This window comes from Aphelocoma coerulescens, chromosome 21 (genome assembly GCF_041296385.1).
Source record: "Aphelocoma coerulescens isolate FSJ_1873_10779 chromosome 21, UR_Acoe_1.0, whole genome shotgun sequence".
Taxonomy (NCBI): domain Eukaryota; kingdom Metazoa; phylum Chordata; class Aves; order Passeriformes; family Corvidae; genus Aphelocoma; species Aphelocoma coerulescens.
Window position 1 is genome coordinate 5574155 of NC_091034.1, and position 17399 is coordinate 5591553.

General features: G+C 53.4%; 3 protein-coding genes across 6 annotated transcripts; 2 read left to right on the forward strand and 1 right to left on the reverse strand.

The window, feature by feature from the left end:
• The first annotated feature begins 423 nt into the window (after positions 1-423).
• Positions 424-5238, forward strand: LRRC47 (leucine rich repeat containing 47). The gene is made up of 7 exons (XM_069035146.1): positions 424-1059; positions 1135-1581; positions 2293-2409; positions 2708-2823; positions 3145-3247; positions 3644-3733; positions 3912-5238. Exons 1-7 carry the CDS (start codon positions 424-426, stop codon positions 4122-4124), a joined length of 1722 nt encoding a protein of 573 aa, XP_068891247.1. The 3' UTR covers positions 4125-5238.
• A 93-nt stretch (positions 5239-5331) lies between these two features.
• Positions 5332-8181, reverse strand: CCDC27 (coiled-coil domain containing 27). Its single transcript, XM_069035150.1, has 6 exons — positions 8011-8181; positions 7028-7158; positions 6826-6903; positions 6363-6575; positions 5815-5919; positions 5332-5699 (listed from the first exon to the last, which is right to left on the reverse strand). Exons 1-6 carry the CDS (start codon positions 8111-8113, stop codon positions 5556-5558), a joined length of 774 nt encoding a protein of 257 aa, XP_068891251.1. The 5' UTR covers positions 8114-8181; the 3' UTR covers positions 5332-5555.
• LOC138121534 (myo-inositol 2-dehydrogenase-like) lies at positions 8168-17334 on the forward strand. 4 transcript variants are annotated; one of them, XR_011156209.1, is made up of 10 exons: positions 8168-8474; positions 9380-9904; positions 10755-10825; positions 11242-11350; positions 11485-11615; positions 12013-12120; positions 13015-13133; positions 13899-14055; positions 14509-16830; positions 17275-17334. XR_011156209.1 is itself a non-coding variant. In XM_069035147.1 (9 exons), the coding sequence occupies exons 1-9, from the start codon at positions 8230-8232 to the stop codon at positions 14655-14657; spliced, it is 1614 nt and encodes a 537-aa protein (XP_068891248.1). In that variant the 5' UTR covers positions 8168-8229; the 3' UTR covers positions 14658-17257. The 4 variants fall into 4 exon arrangements, 2 of the variants coding, with proteins under 2 accessions (XP_068891248.1, XP_068891249.1); XR_011156211.1 differs by lacking the exon at positions 17275-17334 and having other exon boundaries at positions 14509-15414; positions 15534-17257; XM_069035147.1 differs by lacking the exon at positions 17275-17334 and having other exon boundaries at positions 14509-17257.
• Positions 17335-17399: the final 65 nt, after the last annotated feature.

Consider the following 17399-nt stretch of genomic DNA (forward strand, 5'->3'; position numbering starts at 1 on the left):
ATGTGTGTGACCCCTAGCTGTGTGACCTGTGTACCAGAGTGTGCTGCAGCTGTGTGAGCTGAACCTGGACCTGTGTAAGTTGTACCTGTACGTGTGTGAGCTGTACCTGTACGTGTGTGAGCTGTACCTGGGCCTGTGTAAGTTGTACCTGTAGGTGTGTGAGCTGTACCTGGGCCTGTGCAGCACCGCTGGGGCAGGCGCGCTGCTCGGCGGCGATGCAGTCCCGTGTTTTGCCCTTGTTTAAGGTAGGTAGCACTATCCAGGAGCAGCGCCCAGCCCCTCCCGGCGGGACCGTGCCGCCGCTCTCCCGCTGCTGAGCTCCCGCAGCGGGTTCGGGTCGCGGCCGGACCCTCCCCGGGGGCGGGGCCGTGCCGGGGGCGGGCCCGGGGCGGTGGCTCCGGCTGCGGGCGGGGTCCGGGCGCGATGGCGGCGGCGGGGCCGTGGCCGGAGCTGGAGGCGGCGGCGCGGGAGCGGCGGCGGGAGCTGTCGCTGGCGGGCGCGGCGGTGGCCGAGCGGGTGGCGGCGGGCGGCGGGCGGCTGCCGGAGGCGCTGCTGGCGCTGCCGCTGCTGCAGTCGCTGGAGCTGAGCGGCTGCGCGGCGCTGCGGGAGCTCGGCCCGGGCGTGGCGGCCGCGCTGCCCGCGCTGCACACGCTGGTGCTGAGCCGCAACGCGCTGGGCCCGGCCGGGCTGGGCGCGGGCTTGGGCGGGCCCCTGCCCGCGCTGCGCCTGCTCGACCTGTCCGGCAACGGGCTGGAGACGCTGCCCGCCGCGCTCGGCGGGACGGGGCACGGCGCGGGGGACGCGGCCCCGGCCTTCCCGCAGCTGCGCAGCCTCAACCTGAGCGCGAACCGCCTGCGGGAGCTGGGCCCGGGGCTCGCCCGCGCCGCGCCGCAGCTGCAGGAGCTGCTGCTCTCCGGGAACCGGCTGCGGGCGCTGCCCGGCGGCCTCCTGCCCCTCGCCGGGACCCCCGCGCCCTTCCCGCTGCTCAGCCGGCTGGACGCGGCCGACAACGAGGTGCAGGAGCTGGGAGCTGACATCGCGGCGCTGCCGGCGCTCAAGGTGGGGGCGGACCCCGCTGCCCCGCCCCGGGTCCGTATCGCGCACCCCTGACCGTCCCATCTCTGTCCCCTCCAGAGCCTGGACGTGGCCAACAATCAGCTGCGGGAGCTGCCCGCCGCGCTGGCCGACTGCCCCCGCCTGAAGGAGGCCAACTTCAGGGGCAACCAGCTGAGGGACAAGCGGCTGGAGAAGATGGTCAATGGGTGCCAGACGAAGGCCATCCTGGAGTACCTGCGGGCCGGGGGCCGTGGGAAAGGGAAGGCCGAGAATGCCAGAGAAGAGGTCAGGAAGAAGAAGAGGGAGAAGCAACAGAAGAAGGACAGTGGGGATGGGGAGCAGGATGAGGTGGAAGAGGCGAGCAAGCTGCTGGTGAAGGTTCTGCACGTCTCCGAGAACCCAGCACCTTTGGTGGTCAAAGTGAGCCCGGGTGTCAAAGATGTTCGAGCCTTCATCGTGTGCTGTGTGCTGAAGGGAGTGAACTTAAAGCCGGGAAATGCTCTCAAGAGGTTCCTGTCCATGCAGGTAACAGCTGCGGCCTCGTGGTACTCATTTGGAATGGCAGAGTTGGAAATAGACTGTTCCAGGCTCCTTCCAGCAGATGAGTTTGTGAAACTTAGGGTGAGCTCCTCACCCTGCAGCTGTGAGGGTACAGGGTGAGTGGTCCCTGCCAGCAGCATTTGCCCAGTCAATCCAAAATCAGCAGAACTGGTTGTTAGGAAGGGCCCATCATAGCTCAGGTATTGCAATGAGGGCGGTGAATGCACTCATAATTGTGTTGTGACTGTTAACAGCAGCTTGTTAGTGCTGTGAAACCTGTTGAGAGCTAAAAATAACCCAGTGTCCATGTGTAGAGATCCCCTGCATTAGCTTCAGGTTCCCTGATCTGTGCTAAAACCATGTTTCACACCCAACTTTCTCACTGACGTATCATGCCCGCAGACCTGTCCCTTAGGTGGCGGGTGGGAGCTGCTTTCAGGTTGCAAGACTTGAGTATTTGGGATCATTTTCTGACATAAAAACTTGTTTTCCCTGTTGAGAAAGGTGTCGTGTGTTGTCAGGCTTTGCTACCTTTGCATTTGGACTGTAGTGCAGATGCAGGTGAAGGGATGAGCTCTGTTTCATACTCACCTGGCTGGTAGTGCTGCCAACATTAAAGACAGAAGAATCTGCACACAGGAGGGATAAATCATGTTGACTTTTTGATCTATTTTGATGGCATCCTTTATGTTTCAGACTAAACTGCATGAGGACATCTGTGAGAAGCGCACAGCGGCCACCATTGCCACCCATGACTTGCAGCTGGTCAAAGCTCCTCTGACATATGATGTTCAGCCTCCTGATGCGCTCAAGGTAGGGCTTTAGGGTAGTTTCTTACTCCATAGAGCCTAGAAAACAAGCTCCAGGAACTTTAGAGGTTGTACTGTTTTCCCTGCTGTACCAGGTGCCTGGTTTAGTACTAGTGACTGAGCCTGTTTTTCAAGAGGGTGTTACAGCAGTCTGTGTGAAATGGAAGTTCTTCCATGCTGAAAAAGGCATGACAACGTGCAGGAGTATTGTTTTAATTATTGATTTGCTTACAGGAGAGTGTTATAACCCTGGTGTTTGAGTGAAATTGAATTCAAATGTTTTGTTTTCTTGGGTGGTGCAGATCATGCCCCTGGGTCGGAAGGAGATCAAGGCAAAGGACCTTCTCCGCCAGCTGCAGCTGGAGGCCGAGGAGCAGCGGAAGCAGAAGAAGCGCCAGAACGTCTCTGGGCTGCACAAGTCAGTGCCCTGTTGTGGTTTTCCCCATGTACATTTAGGTGACTGCAGTGGGGATGGGGCAGATCGGTTTAGAATAGCAGCCACAAGAGAAGCAGAGAGGAATGAAGTGTGTGTGGTGCACATGCTGTGAGCTAAGTGAATCAGAGATGAGGTAAAGCTGACAAAGTAGCAGATGGGCTGTAAAGCAGCGTGTGGCCCTGCCCTGTGTGTTCAGTGCTCGTGCAGAGATCACACACTAATTCTTTTTGTCACTATTTCTTGCCATTGTGTCCAGCTGCTCTCTCAGCTGCTCACTTCTTGCTGCTTTGTTTCTCGTGGCAGGTACCTGCAGCTGCTGGATGGCAAAGACAACTACCCATGCCTGGTGGATGCTGAAGGTGCTGTGATTTCCTTCCCGCCAATAACCAATAGTGAGAAAACAAAGGTACTTCCCGTTCGTTATTAATTTACGTTAATAATTAAAGTGTTTCCTTCTACTGAGAGGCATTTAACTCAAAGACATACGCAGTTCTGTGAAAGTTGTGCTTGCATTCCACATATAAACTCTCACAGCCTGCGTCATACGGGCCCCACTGTCAGACGGAGAGGGACCTGGGAGTTACAGTTTTACCTCTGGAAATCTGTTCCAAAGCACCAGCCTGCCTGTGTAAAAGCTTTGTGGAAGGGCAAGAACGTGGTTTTAGACTGGTAAAGAACAGCAGAGCTTTGCCCCTGGTTAAACTGAGTGAAAGCCTTCAGCTCTTTGTACTGGGACGTGTCCAGGGGGCTGTGGGTGAGGTGCTCTGACTCCTGACTTGCTTCATCTCTGAAACTCTTGCAGATTAGAAAAGAGACCCGGGACCTGTTTCTGGAAGTGACGAGCGATACCAGTTTACAGATCTGCAAAGATGTGATGGACACCCTTATCCTGGTAAGAAGTTCAGGAAAATATTCTTCTGTTCTTGGCAGGGCTCCTACCAAATGTGTCATTGCTCGCATGCATTGAGAAGAACACGGAAAATGATTTGTATTTCAGCAGTATTATTATTCCCTCTCATTCATTTTCTGCCACAGAACTGATCTTGTTCTCTGTCTTTTGCTTTTAACAGAAAATTGCAGAACTGAACAGATCTACCTTGGAGAACAAGGAAGGCTCTGGTTCAGATATGGAATCAGATGCTCTTTGTGGACCAGGGAATTTGACCCTACCCTTGGTGGTGGAGCAGGTGCGAGTGGTGGACACGGATGGGAACTTGAAAGTACTTTATCCTTCAAAAACTGACCTGGCCACAGTTTCCTCTCTGCTGACTGTGATCCGTTAGCAGCTGCCTGAGCTGAGAGAGGATTCCATTTCCTTTTTTTTTGTTTTGTTCCCATCTTCAACAACGCAACTGGTGCACAGCGAGGTGGTTTGGGTTTTTAAGGAAAAGATGCGGAGCATCCTGCTGGGAAGGCAGTGGCTTCAGAGTTTGATGAGCTACAGCAAGGAGAGTTGGGATCTTTCAGCCTTAACAGAGATCATCAGTGTTAGGCCTGGGCAGAAAGAGCAGCATCTTCAAATGTGGACTGAAGGCAGAGAAAGGTGCTGGATGTCAGAACACAGTAGAGAAAATCATTACGATGTTTAAAGCAAGCACAGTCACATTTTTCTCCAAGATCACTTTTTCCTCCTGGTGTTTCGTCTGGATCATTATTTTGGCAGCAGAGGAATGCAGTAATTGACAGTGTGGAACCGAGGTCCTCTGCTGGGTACAACCTGGAGTCAGAATGCCAAAGCACTTTGCTGACATCTTGTTCTGCACAATTTTATTTTTATCTGGAGTAACCGGACATTTAGTTGCTGTCAGAAGCGTTTAACTGCTGTCAGAACTTGAGGGATGTGTTTTAACATGATGGTTTCTGTGCTCAGGCATGAGCACAGCTTCCATTTTTAAGGGGTTTGTTGAGTCAGCTGCAGGGTTTGTGTGTCCCAGTGCATTTCAGGGCCGTCCTCCATCCCTGTGGCAATTGTAGTGACCTTGTGTTTGCCTGCAGAGTTACTGTGATCGAGCACTGGCTTTGTTCTTGCTGAGGAGGTTCAGGTCCATCCAGAGCTGCCTCAAACTGACACTGCTGAACTCCCTGTCCCCCCAGAATACAGGCACTGATGCCCAGAGTGACCCTCCTGGAGCTGTCTGCCCCACCCACATATTTTTTACCTTCCAAAATACGGGCAGTTGGAGCAGTTCTCCTTTGGCAATCTGTGGGTGACCTCTGTGCATGGGTGAGCACTGGTGTGAACTCACACCTCTCCCTGAGCCAGGGTGACCTCCACATTGACTCTCTTCTGGTAAAAATGGTATCTCAGAGCTCTAACTGAACTGATACTGTGTCAAATACATCCCCGTGTTGGGACTTGCACATGGAATGGAAAAAATAAAGCAGCTCTTGCAGCCATGGCACTGTCGCTCGTTTTGGCATTGGTGGACGTTCAGTTGTGTCACTTAGAAACTTCCCAAAGGAAAAATGGGAATTTCACACTTCCCAGCTGCTTATAGCCAAGCAATCCTTGTGCTTCAGGCTTCTCTGGGCAGTCAAGTGTTACTACAGACGAAGGACTTAAAGTGACTTGTGCTCTGAGTCGGCTGAAACAATTGAATCAGACACTCCCACAGAACCTGGTGTCAGTAAAATGAGTTTAATTTGTTGTTAAGTCACCAGCTCAGAGCCGAGAACCCAGAGCCTGAGGCTGGTGGTGGGTTCTGGCTCAGCCATCAGGGTGGCTTTTCTATCTTGGAAGAGTACTTTCTCCTTGCTGTGCTAGGTGAGGCCGTGTGGCTGTCGCAGCTGACCCGGGACACCCTGCTACCCTTGTTCTTCAGCATCTGCTGGAACTCCGTCCGCTCGTTAAAGATTTTCTGAAAATCAGCGATATGTAAAGAAGTGGGAAGGCTGAGAGCACCACTGCAAAGCGTTCTCTTACCTCAGCAGTCCTTTCCTGTCTGCTGGAAGCTGTTTGGAAGAGCCACGTACCTGCATTGCCTCCAGCACCTGGTCGTCCGTGAGCTCGCCCGGGGGGTCCTGGATGCCCTCCATGCTGAACGTAGCCTGGATTATTTTGCTTCGATACCTTTCAAACTTTGGATAAAAGAGGAGAGCAGGTGTGTTTAGTCTTTTTGTGCAATTCCCTTGGCATTTGCATGGATTTACAGAGACTGCACTGTCAGTCTCTTGGGCAAAGGATTGGTGAACGATGAGATGGAAAGTGTCTATGTGAAATTACAGGCAGTTTGGGCTTCACTGAAAGTGCTGTGGTAATTATGTGGGTCTAGGTGGGCCAAGGCTCTTCCCCAGGTACATCTGCCTGCAGGGAGATGACTTTAAGGTTCTTGTTACCTCGAGTCTGGTACGTTATTGGAAATCTGGTGATGTATCTGATCTGAACTCAAGTTTCTCAAAGGTTTCTGGTATTTGAGGCTTGTTTGCTTTATAAGCAAGCAACTGGGGAACAAATGGACTGAGATTCCCAAGTGTGTCCCAAGAGGGAGACAGGGCTCTGAGGTGGAAGAGGCCACGCTTACCTTGGTGCTGATGCGTTCCAGTGCCACTCTGGTTTGCAGTTCCTTGAGCTGCAGTGCCTCAGCCTGGCTCTGGATCTCCTTCTTGGCCTGTTTCTGCTCCAGGAGGTGGAGGCGGGTGGTCACAACCTCGGCCCGCAGCTGGCTGATGGTCTCCTGTAACTCACTGATCAGCTTGTTCTGCTCAGCCAGCTGGGACTCCTGTTCCATAACAACCTGAGATACAGAAATCCAGCTGTTACTGTCGGGATGGAAGCAGTTTTGGCCTCATCTTCCCAGTATTTAGTCCAAATGCTTCCTGGGCAGAATCTACGGACTAACAACCTCACCAGTACTGGTAGCTGTTATTACTTGGTGTTTTCTCTAAAACTACTTGGATTGACTAGGGGTTTTATATGGCAAACTCTCCCAGCCCAATGAAGCAGCAAATACCAGAGTTTTCTGTAGAGGCTTTGCACAAATTCACCTGTTGAAGGTTGTGGTTCTCCTCCTCCATCATCACCATCCTTTCTTCCTGCTTCTGTTCTTCTGTCAGGCTGCAAAACTGGAAGGAGAATATTTTACACTTCAGTTTCGCAGCTACAGGTGCCCCTCCTGCCTATGAGAGAGGGAACTGTTGCAAAAATCCTAAATTCCCAGCTGCCAGCTTTCCTGCCAGCCACAGCCACCTTGTCAGACACAGCTTGGAGCTGGACTTCTTGCTCTCTGAGCTGCTTCTGGAGCAGTTCCTTTTCAGATCTGATTCTCCGAAGCTTGGATTCTTGGATCTCCATCTGTCTTTGCAAGGAAGAGATGGCACCTGTAAAGTGGGAGTACTCTTAGTAAAGCAAATCCCTGCTGAACGCACTGTGGCTGCTTTTTGCAGGTGAGCATAAGCAAAGCCACTGTGGGAACAGACTTGGGTCACGTTAATGCTGCAGCCACAGTGATGCTGGGTGATAATGTGGTTTGTGATGCTTTGCTGGGATGTGGGTTTGTACAGCCTGGAGAAGAAAAGGTGGTTTCACTTCAGGGTGACCTAATTGTGGCCTTCCAGTACCACAAGGAGCCGACAAGAAAGATGGAAAGAGACTGTTTACAAGGGCCTGGACTGACAGGACAAGGGGGAATGGCTTCACATTGATAAGGAGCAGGGTTAGATTGGATATTAGGAAAAAATTCTTCCCTGTGAGGGTGGGGAGGCCCTGGCACAGGTTGCCCAGAGAAGCTGTGGCTGCCCCTGGATCCCTGGCAGTGTCCAAGGCCAGGCTGGACATGGCTTGTAGCCACCTGGGCTAGTGGAAGGTGTCCCTGTCCATTGCAGGGAGTGGAACTGAGTGAGCTTTAAGTTCCCTCCAACCCAAACCATTCTGTGACTCCATGTGTGTTAAACCACCGGACCCTGTGTGCTTTGTGCTGCTCTGAGCACACGGGCAGTGGGCACCTCGAGCCCCGCTCTGCCACTGCGCGCCCCAGGACTCTGATCGGGGCTTTCTCTGCTGGGTGTCCTCATGTTCTTCACTTCCAAAGGGAGAAAGAAAGTGTTTTCAAAAGAAGCGGCTTTTCAGCCTCGCTGTGTGAGCAGCACCCTGTGATGTTCTCAAGGTCAAAGGAGCCGAATTGAATGAGACCTAGGCAGGTAAAGGTGTGTGCTGGGCACCTCCCGCGGTACCTATGGCCATCTTGTGGTCATCCTTGGCTTTCCGCAGCTCCTCCCGGAGCTGTCCCACGGCTTCGGTGAGCGCTGGTCCCTGCGAGCCGCCATCGGCTTCCATCGCTGGGCCGGGGGGCCCGGGGCCTCTCCGGCACCGCGGGGCTCGGAGCGGGGCCGCTGCCGGGCAACGGCGTGAGGCGGGGGGGCCTTCCGCTTCCGAGTCAGCGGGGCCGGGCCATGGGGCGGAGGAGGAAGACGCTGCACGACTACGCGGCCGAGTTCTCGGAGCTGTCGGTGCGGCGGGAGCCGGCGGGGCCGAGCGCGCCGGGCCCGGCCGGCGCTGTGGAGACGCTGTTCTGCACGCCGTGCCAGCTGCCCCTGAGGGTGCGCCGCGACCGCATCCTGGAGCACCTCAGCTCGGGCCGCCACTGCCGCAACCGCCGCCTGCTCCGGCAGCTCGGGCTGCGCGCCCCGGGGCTCCGGTGAGGCACCGACCGCTGCTCGGGCTCGGCCGGCCCTTCCCTGCCTCACCCGCCCCATCTCTGCCTCACCCGACCGACCGCTGCTCGGGCTCGGCCGGCCCTTCCCTGCCTCACCCGCCCCATCTCTGCCTCACCCGACCGACCCCTGCTCGGGCTCGGCCGGCCCTTCCCTGCCTCACCCGCCCCATCTCTGCCTCACCCGACCGACCCCTGCTCGGGCTCAGCCGGCCCTTCCCTGCCTCACCCGCCTCATCTCTGCCTCACCCGCCCCATCCCTGCCTCACCCGCCCCATCCCTGCCTCACCCGCCCCATCCCTGCCTCACCCGCCCCATCCCTGCCTCACCCGCCCCATCCCTGCCTCACCCGCCTCATCTCTGCCTCACTCGCCTCATCCCTGCCTCACCCGCCCCATCCCTGCCTCACTCGCCTCATCTCTGCCTCACCCGCCCCATCTCTGCCTCACCCGACCCCAAAACAGTGTCTCCAGCAGGATCAGGGCAGTGCCCATCCCCCTGTGCTGGGCACTGCTGAGGCCCCTCGAGTGCCTTCTGTCCTTCACTACAAAAGAAACATTGAGGGGCTGGAGCGTGTCCAGAGAAGGGCACGGAGATGGGGAAGGGTCTGGGGAGTCAGTCCTACGAGGAGTGGCTGAGGGAGCTGTGGGAGGCACTTAGTGCTGTGGTTTAGTTGACAAGGAGGTGATCAGTCAAAGGTTGGCCCTGATGATCTTGGAGGTTTTGTTGAACCTTAATAATTCTTTAATTCTCTGTCTCACCTGACCCCATTCAAAAAGCGTTTAGACAATGCCCTGGTGTTCTTGGGGTGTTCTTATGCAGGAGATGGGTTCAGTGATCCTTGTGGGTCTCTTCCAGCTCAGGATATTTTCTGATCTCTGTCTCCTCAGCTCTGCAGGTCCTGACTCCAGCCTGAGCCTGAGTCTGCCCCTGCCGCTCGACGTGCCCTCCCTGCTCTCCCATCCCTCCTTCATCATCACCACCGGATCCAGCACTGGCTACAGCATGGTCCCCTCGCCGCCCTCCTACCACAAGCTGCTGGTTCCCCACCACCCCATCACCGCCGCACACAGGGACGACCCAACGCCCTCCACCTCCGCCAGCCACCCCTCACCAGTGGCCACTTTCCACACCAGGATGGCACCTCTTGGCCAAAGTGGGGCCGCACCTGATGCCTCCAACAGCCCGGCACCCGCCTCACGTCACGGCGGCAGCAGCGTCGGCCTCGTGCTCTTCGGCGCGGGGCTCGTGAGCAAAGCCTTGTTGCAAAGCCTGGCGGAGGAAACGAGCTGCTGCCTGCTGTACGTGGTGGAGGATCGGCCGGAGGAGGTGGAACGTGCCTTCGGCGCCGAGCTGCCGGCTGGCCCCAGGGCGCTGCGGCAGCAGGACGCCGCCGTCGCGCTCGGCGATCCGCGGTACTGGCGGCCACGAGCTCCCGTGCGTGGCTCTGCTCGGGCGGGGGGTTCCATGCAAGTCTTGCCTCCCCCTCTGGAAAACTGTAGCGGTCCCAGACTGCGCCTCTGGCCACACGTGTGGGAGTGAGGGGCCCTTTTGTCACCTACCCACGGGTCCTTCAAGAGTCTCTGAGAAGCTTAACTCACATACCCAGATTAATGGAAACTTGGAGGTGTTTAGTTACAGGCAGTTTTGTTAAGAAATATAGAAAACCCCATTTTCCTCCATTCCCAGAAAACAACACCTTCCCTGCTGCCTGCCAGTTTTCCTGTCTCAGAGCAGTTGGCTGAGTTTGGTGGCTCTTGGAACTCTCAGAGATAAGTGAGGGTTGGTGTAAATAGGGAGGAGTGTGGCATTTTGCTTTACAGTTGAGCTGAACAATTGTAACATCAGTGATGTTGTTCCAGTCAGGCCTAAAATTTGTGTTTTAAATACTGCAGGAGCAAAAGGCAGAGCATTTAGGAAAGACTGATTTGATACTAGAAAGTAAAGAATTGCATTGATCACTTGTTCAGCAACTCTACCACATGATTAGTTTGGATTTCTGTGTGTGTTAACTGACACCTTTAAAAGACTTCCTCCTTTAAGATGCAGGAAAAGCACTGCAATTCTTACATGCCACTTGTGATTTTAACCTATGTGTGTCACTCAATATTTCATCCTTGAAGCAGACACCAAGTTCCTTTAATAACCCAACTGGCTCTTCCCGAGCAGTTAGGCTTTTTTAAGTGTAACCAAAAGGAGCTTTTGAGCATTGTTCAATCTAGTGCAAACCTCATCCTCACTGAAGATCTCTCTTGATTCCTGCAGGGTCTCTGGAGCCATTATTTGTTCCCCACCTGATGAAGCCCCTGAGATGATAAGAGATGCTTTACGAGCAGGTAAGAGGAGCAGCTGCACGTTCAGCTCTTCCCTGTGCCAGTTGATGTGCACCTGTGAGCGTGTTTGTGTTTCAGCAGCAGCCCTGGAGCTGTGCAGACTCTCTAATTGTGTAATTAAAGTGACGGAGATCATTGCTGGTGTTAATGGCTGGACACCAGTGGGGTTTGTCCTGTGATGATCCCAGTATGACTGGGCAGTATCTCATCCTAAAATCCTACCAGGACTCGCAGAAAAGCTGTCACCAAACAGTCCTGCTCCTGGGGTCTGGGACAGCTGGAACCACAGCGGGCAGGCAGAAGGGAGTAAATGCCATCAAAAACCAGAAACGTGACGAGCTGTGTACATTACTGCAAGATGGAGGTGTTTTGTGCAGCTGTGTCTCCCCTGAGGCCCACATGTGTCCTGTTTTGCACAGGTAAAGGTGTGTTCTGCGAGGGGCTGCCCAGCATGGACAGGCAGGCAGCAGAAGCCTGTTTCGATGAGGCCGACAGGTGTGGGAGGCCACTCGTGTGCGGGTTCTACAAGTAAGATCAGCAGTTTTCCTCTGATTTATTCTTGATAAAACCACATGTCTGGAAGCAGCACTGATTCCTCAGTCTTTCCTGACTTTGTCCTCAAATCAGCTTGGTTTCACCTCATTCCTTGTTTCCCTTGCAAGGCGCTTTGACCCAGCCCTGCAGTTCTTGTACAGGAAGGTGCGGGACAGCCAGGTGCTGGGCAGGATCCACCGGATATCCACCATCAGCAGCCTCTATCCAGCAGCCTCTCTGAGCCTCCTGAAAGCCTCAGGTACCCAGCAGGTTCCTGCTGAAGAGTCTGGGCTTGAACTGGAGACACTTGGGTGGGAAAGGACTTGAAAGCTCATCTGTTCCACCTGCTGCAATGGGCAGAGACACCTTCCACCAGACTAGGTTGCTCCAAGCCCTGTCTAACCCAGCCTGGAAATGTCTCTTGCTGTGTGTTCTGTGGGAATTCCCCTGAGTTTGTGTAGCCTTAAGATCCATGGGGCTTTTTTGAGGAGTGTTTTCTTTACCAAACTTCATTGCTGTGCATTTATTTTTTGTCCTTTTAGTATTAGTTCCTTCACTGTGGGGGCTTTTTATACCGTCTCTGTTGCAATTCAGAAATGTACATTGACTGTGGGTTTCAATGTGGAGACTTTAACTTGCAGTTTTGGTTCTTCCAGGTGGAATTTTTTACAACGCTGCCGTGCATGACATAGATATTATCAGTTTGTTGTTGGGAGAGAGTGTGCCAGATACAATATTTTCCCTGGGCCATGCCTTCTGTGCAGGTAGGAATGAGTCTTTTGATGGTTTATTGGGTAGCTCTGGACCTCAGTGGTAAAACTGGGAAGAAAGAGAGAATGAGAGCATGGTAGCCACGAGCACTGTTCCATCATGGAGCAGTTGTAAAAACAGGCTGGTGAAACAGGTTCCTTGGGGGTATTTGGCAAGGATGTCTGAATGTGGTGAATTTCCTGCTGATGTGAAGCAGTTGCTGTGGAGTTATCATTGAACGTTACTCTGCAGGACACCAGGTGTGGAACCAGAGTGCAGAAAACACCGAGCAAAGCTCTGAGCTCACAAGAATGTCAATGAAATGTTCATTCTCTGCTTTTTCTGGCCCTTCCCTGTGGATCCCAGCACAAAGCTGTGTGTTTGCTCTGGGTTGTGTCGGGCTGACAGGCACGCTCTGGGTTACCACACTCATTTAAACGATCCATAAAAGGTGGAAGCTGCCATTTTTGAAATGGAAATGCAGAGTTTTAATTCAGGTAATTGCAGCAGCTGCCAAGCTTGGCTGGCTGGGGTGAGGAGGGGCAGGATGCAATGCTCTCCTCCATGGCACAGCACTGAAAAGCAGCAAACAAGAGCCTTCCAGGAGGGTTCTATACCCTCTGCAATGTGCTGCAAGTTGCCTGATCCTGGAAGCAGAGGTGAATGCCTTTGTTAGGGAGAGCTGCAGGCTGGGAAGGTGGAGTTGGGCCTGGGGCTGTGTGTTCCTGCAGAGCTGCCCGTGTTCGCCAGGAATGCTGGTGAAAGCAGCTGGAGTGCTGTCACCAGTGCGTCCTGTGGGAAGGTGTTACGAAGCCAGTGTCACCTCCTGAAGGAAGAAGAGCAGTTTGTAGCTGTGGAATGTGCTGGTGTGCTGTTCCTGGGGTGAGCCAGGCCTGTTTTGTCCCCAGACATGGGCTGCCTGAGGGACGTGGACACGGTCGCCATCAGCATGAAGTTCCCCAGCGGAGCCATTGTCACTCTGGATGTCAGCCAGCACTGCACCAGGAGCTGTGACCAGCGGCTGGAGGTGGGGTCCTGATGCTCAGTCCAGTCTGTTTTGACTCCACAGCCCTGCACAAGTTCTCCCCTCAGAGTGTGCCTGCAGCACGTTTCCCAAAACCCATCTATGACAGAATCGCTGAGGTTAGAAAAGACCTCCAGGATCATCAAATCCAACCTGTGACCAATCCCCACCTTGTCACCCAGAGCAGGGCTCTGAGTGCCACCTCTGGTTGTTGGGCTGTTGCCTCAGCAGCAGTGGCTTCTTGTCCTTTTTCAATCTACAATCCACTTTCTCTTTTCTCACCCAAATTTTCCCTCTGTTCCATGCATTCTGTGGTGTTAGGAGCTGCATGAATCATAGCAGGAGCTGGTGTCAGCCCTCCCAACGCTGAAATTGTGCAGATTTCCTTTGTCCTTTCCAGGGTGGTTTCAGCTGTGTGTCAGGAGTTCAGCATATTAAAGGAGAAGAAAAGTGTAAATGCCTACAGTCGTGAATAATTACAGCTGTGGGGGCTGGTCTTGGGAAGGAATTTGTGTTAAACACTTAGAAAAGGGGCTTTGCTCAGGTGAGGTATCACACAGGTGGTATCACACTGTACTACAGCACATCCCTGGTGTTTCTGTCGTGTCTGAGCCATCCAGGGCAGGGGCAGGTGGGACTCCTCATTTCAGAACCTATTTTTGTCTTGGTTTTACACACCAGGGCTTTTCTAACCTGGCCACGTGTGCGAGATCAAAAGTGTGATAACTTAAAAATGTTCTTTCTTCCCTGTTTTGCTCCTTCCCTCAGGTTCACGGGTCTCAAGGAACATTAAGGGTGGACAACCAGAACCCCCTGGGCATCACAGAGCACGGGACTTCTGTGTCCATCTGTCCCCAAACCCAAGCTGAGCGCTACAGAGATGCACACAGGGAGCTCTTCCGACACTTCCTGAGAACCCTGAAAGGTGGGACAAGGCTTAAATTGATGGCTGGTGTTGCTTTGGATTGGCTTTGTTGGGATATGCACTGTCAGGTCATGGAGATGGGTGGGATGATGATCTGAAACTATGTGCTGGGAAGAAGTGAGAGTTGGGAGGGGAAATTGCCTTGGACCTCAGTGTCCTTTGTGATGAAAGCAGCTGTTTGTGACAGCCAAGAGATCCTCAGCCAGAGTCCTAGCTGCCCAGAAGGGATAAAAATCACAGAATCATGGATGGGGTTGGGTAGGGAGAGACCTTAAAACTGGTCTAGTCCAAGAGATTTTTGTTCACCAGTATTTCAGTTGTCGTGGCTGCACTGACAGGGCAGGAGGAGGGGGCTGAAGTGTTTTAAATCCACAGTGCCAGGAGCTGCTGTGGTGGGATCTGTGCTCACAGGGGACCGTGGGTTCCGTGCAGCATTTCGTTCTTGTCCCACAGGCCAGGAGCCCCCCGTGGTCACCAAGGAGCAGCTCCTCTGGACAATCCAGGTCGCTGCAGCGGCCGAGCAGTCCTGGAGGAAGGGATCTGCCGTGGACTTGCGCAGCGGTGCCACGGATCCGGCCAGAGTCAAGGCTGAGGTCGTGTGACAACCCCTCAGCTGGGACACGGGGAGGAATTCCCACCTAGTGGCCTCAACATAGGCCTGGATGGAGGTTTTGATGCTCTCACTGGGAATGCCCAGCAGACAGAGGCACTTGGGAACCCGGAGCACTCGGTGCTGGGGCGGTGCAGGATTCCCACCACGTCAGCCAGAGCCTGTAAGACATTCCACGTGGTTTCGTCCAGGTGGCTTTTCCTCCTGGAGAGTGCTGCTGGCCACGGAGCTCTGTTTTCCCAGGAGAAGAGTGAAATGCTCCTTGGGCCAGGCAGGGTGGTGTAGGACCACAAAAAGCTGGGATGAGGGAGAAGTCTCCCCTTGGAGAGGGAACAGCCACTGCCTGCCTGGAGGAGAAGTCACAAGCAGGTTGCCTTCCCAGTGTGACATAATGCTCAAAAAAATACAGGAGCATCTGGTCTGTGAGTATGTTTGGATTGGATATATGGAAGAAATTCTTCCCTTTGAGGGTGGTGAGGGGCTGGAATGGATTTCCCTGGTTGCTTCATCCCTGGAAGTGACCAAGGCCAGGTTGGACAGGGCTTGGAGCAACCTGGGATAGTGGAAGGTGTCCCTGGGCATGGCAGGGGGTGGAACTGGATGAGCTTTAAGGTTCCTTCCGACCCAAACCAGTCTAGGATTCCATGATCCTGTTTGGGACACAGACCCCAGCAGAAGGCAGAGCCACAGGCCAGTCGGTGACTCTGACAGGAGCTTTGGACCTTTGTCATGCGTGGAGCTCTCTGCAGGTGTGTGGCTCTGACTGTGCCTGTCTGGCTGTCACATGCCAGTTTTCAAGATCTTTGAAAGCTTTTTTTATTGTATTTTTATTGAGTTACAACAACATTCTTGCTTTCTTCCATTTCAGGGTGTTAGTTCATAAACTTCTTGCAAGAACCTTTAGTTCAATCAATTTCCAATTCCTACCTATGGAATATATACTCCTAAAACTAGAAGTAGTGGTGACATTTGTGTTCTCTTTGGGAAATTGTTTTTAACTGTAATTTTTCAAGCTCTTAATGCTTGTTCTACATTTTATTCACTATTTTTTAGCCATTTATTGAGGGAAAAAAAAGAGTTTTATGTATCCAGAAGCTGTCTTTTGCCTCTCTGTACTCACTGTAGCAGTTTAGTACTCACTGGTGGGTTTCTTTTTGGTTTCAGCAGCTTCAGGCCCTCTGAGGTCCTACAGGTGAAGGTTTACTCTGGGTTAGCAGGTCACTTTCTGTCCAGTTTTAATTGCCAGATGCAGCAATTCCCACATGTGCTTTTATTGTGTTACAAAAAAAAACCCAAAAAAACAAACCCAAAACATCTAAAACAAAACCACATCTATAAAAATAACACATTTCCAAAGATAACCTTACAAAAAATATAATTCCTGCCAGTGATCCATGAATACTGCTGGGAACAGCCCCGGGAGCGCTGGAAATGCGAGTGGTTGTTGCAAAAGCTTTAAAGCATTAAAGTGCTTTCCTGAGCTGTTTCCTGGGGCCACAGGTTCACTGTCAGCCACGCCTGGGGAGTTCCCAATCCCAAAGGAGTCAGGTTCCCAATCCCGGCGGTGTGAGGGGTGGGATGGCCTCAGGGATGGTGACTGCACCTGCGGCTCACCAGCACCCGAGGGAGAGGAGGGACAAGAGGTCACCTCTGGGTGCTGCAGGCTTGGAGCTGCCGTGGGACACCCAGACAGGGCCTTGGAGCAGGGTCTGGAGCCCAGGGCTGTGGGTGCAGCACATCCAGTGGTCACACTCCTGTCCCCTCTGGAGAGGGAACAGCCACTGCCTGCCTGCAGGAGAAGCCGCATCTCAGGTGAGCCCTGGTGGGACTTAAGTTGTTCTTCTGCTCTTGCTTAGAGGGTCCAGAGCTTTGGGAAGGGTATCCAGCCCCTTCCCCAGCCTGGGGGTGATGGGATGAAGGTGCAGGGCTGCCTTTGGAGGCCTCCAGAGGGAGGGTGCAGCAGTGGGGATGTGCTGGGTAGCACCATTTCTGTGCAGGTTCCCTCAGGCTGCCCAAAATCTTGGGTGACCAGGGTTGAGGGGACAGATGCAGCAACTCCCTGCCTGCCCTCCCTTCCACAGCAGCAGCTCCTGTGACTTCCAGTGCTTTTCCAAGACCTGTTGTGGGACATGGCCTTCCCAAATGTGAAGGGAATGAACATTCAGGTAGGGAACACACCTGTTCATGTCCTTGCTTTCTGTGAAGGCTTTTTTTCCCTGTCTGAATCAACAAAGAAATTACAGCTGGGAAAAGGGAACAGAACTGGTCACCCAGTCCATGCCATGCTCCAAAGAGATGGAATTTACACCATGGCATTCCAGCTTGGCAGGTCTGACCTGTCAACAAAACTCTCCAAGGGAGCAGGGAGGGATTATCCAGACCTCTGACCGCCCAGGACAATCACTGGCTTTCCCCCTCCTCCACAACTGCATGTGAGAGATTCAGAGGAGGAAAAAAACTGAGTTTTGAATAGATAAGGCTGGAGACAGGATTCGCTGCATGTTTACATGCTACAACATGAAATTAATTTACTTGACACTGCGGTGTCTCAGGAGTCAGTATCAATTTTTATAGCTTACATGAAAATAAATCTTTCTCTCTCCTTACAGCACAATGAGTTTACTGTATGTACATTCTGTTTATATACACCAACCTTTAAGTACAAGAACACATTGGGAACGGACAAACAGGTTCTTTCTGGCTCTACAGAGGGCTGAGGGAAGGGGTGCTTTTG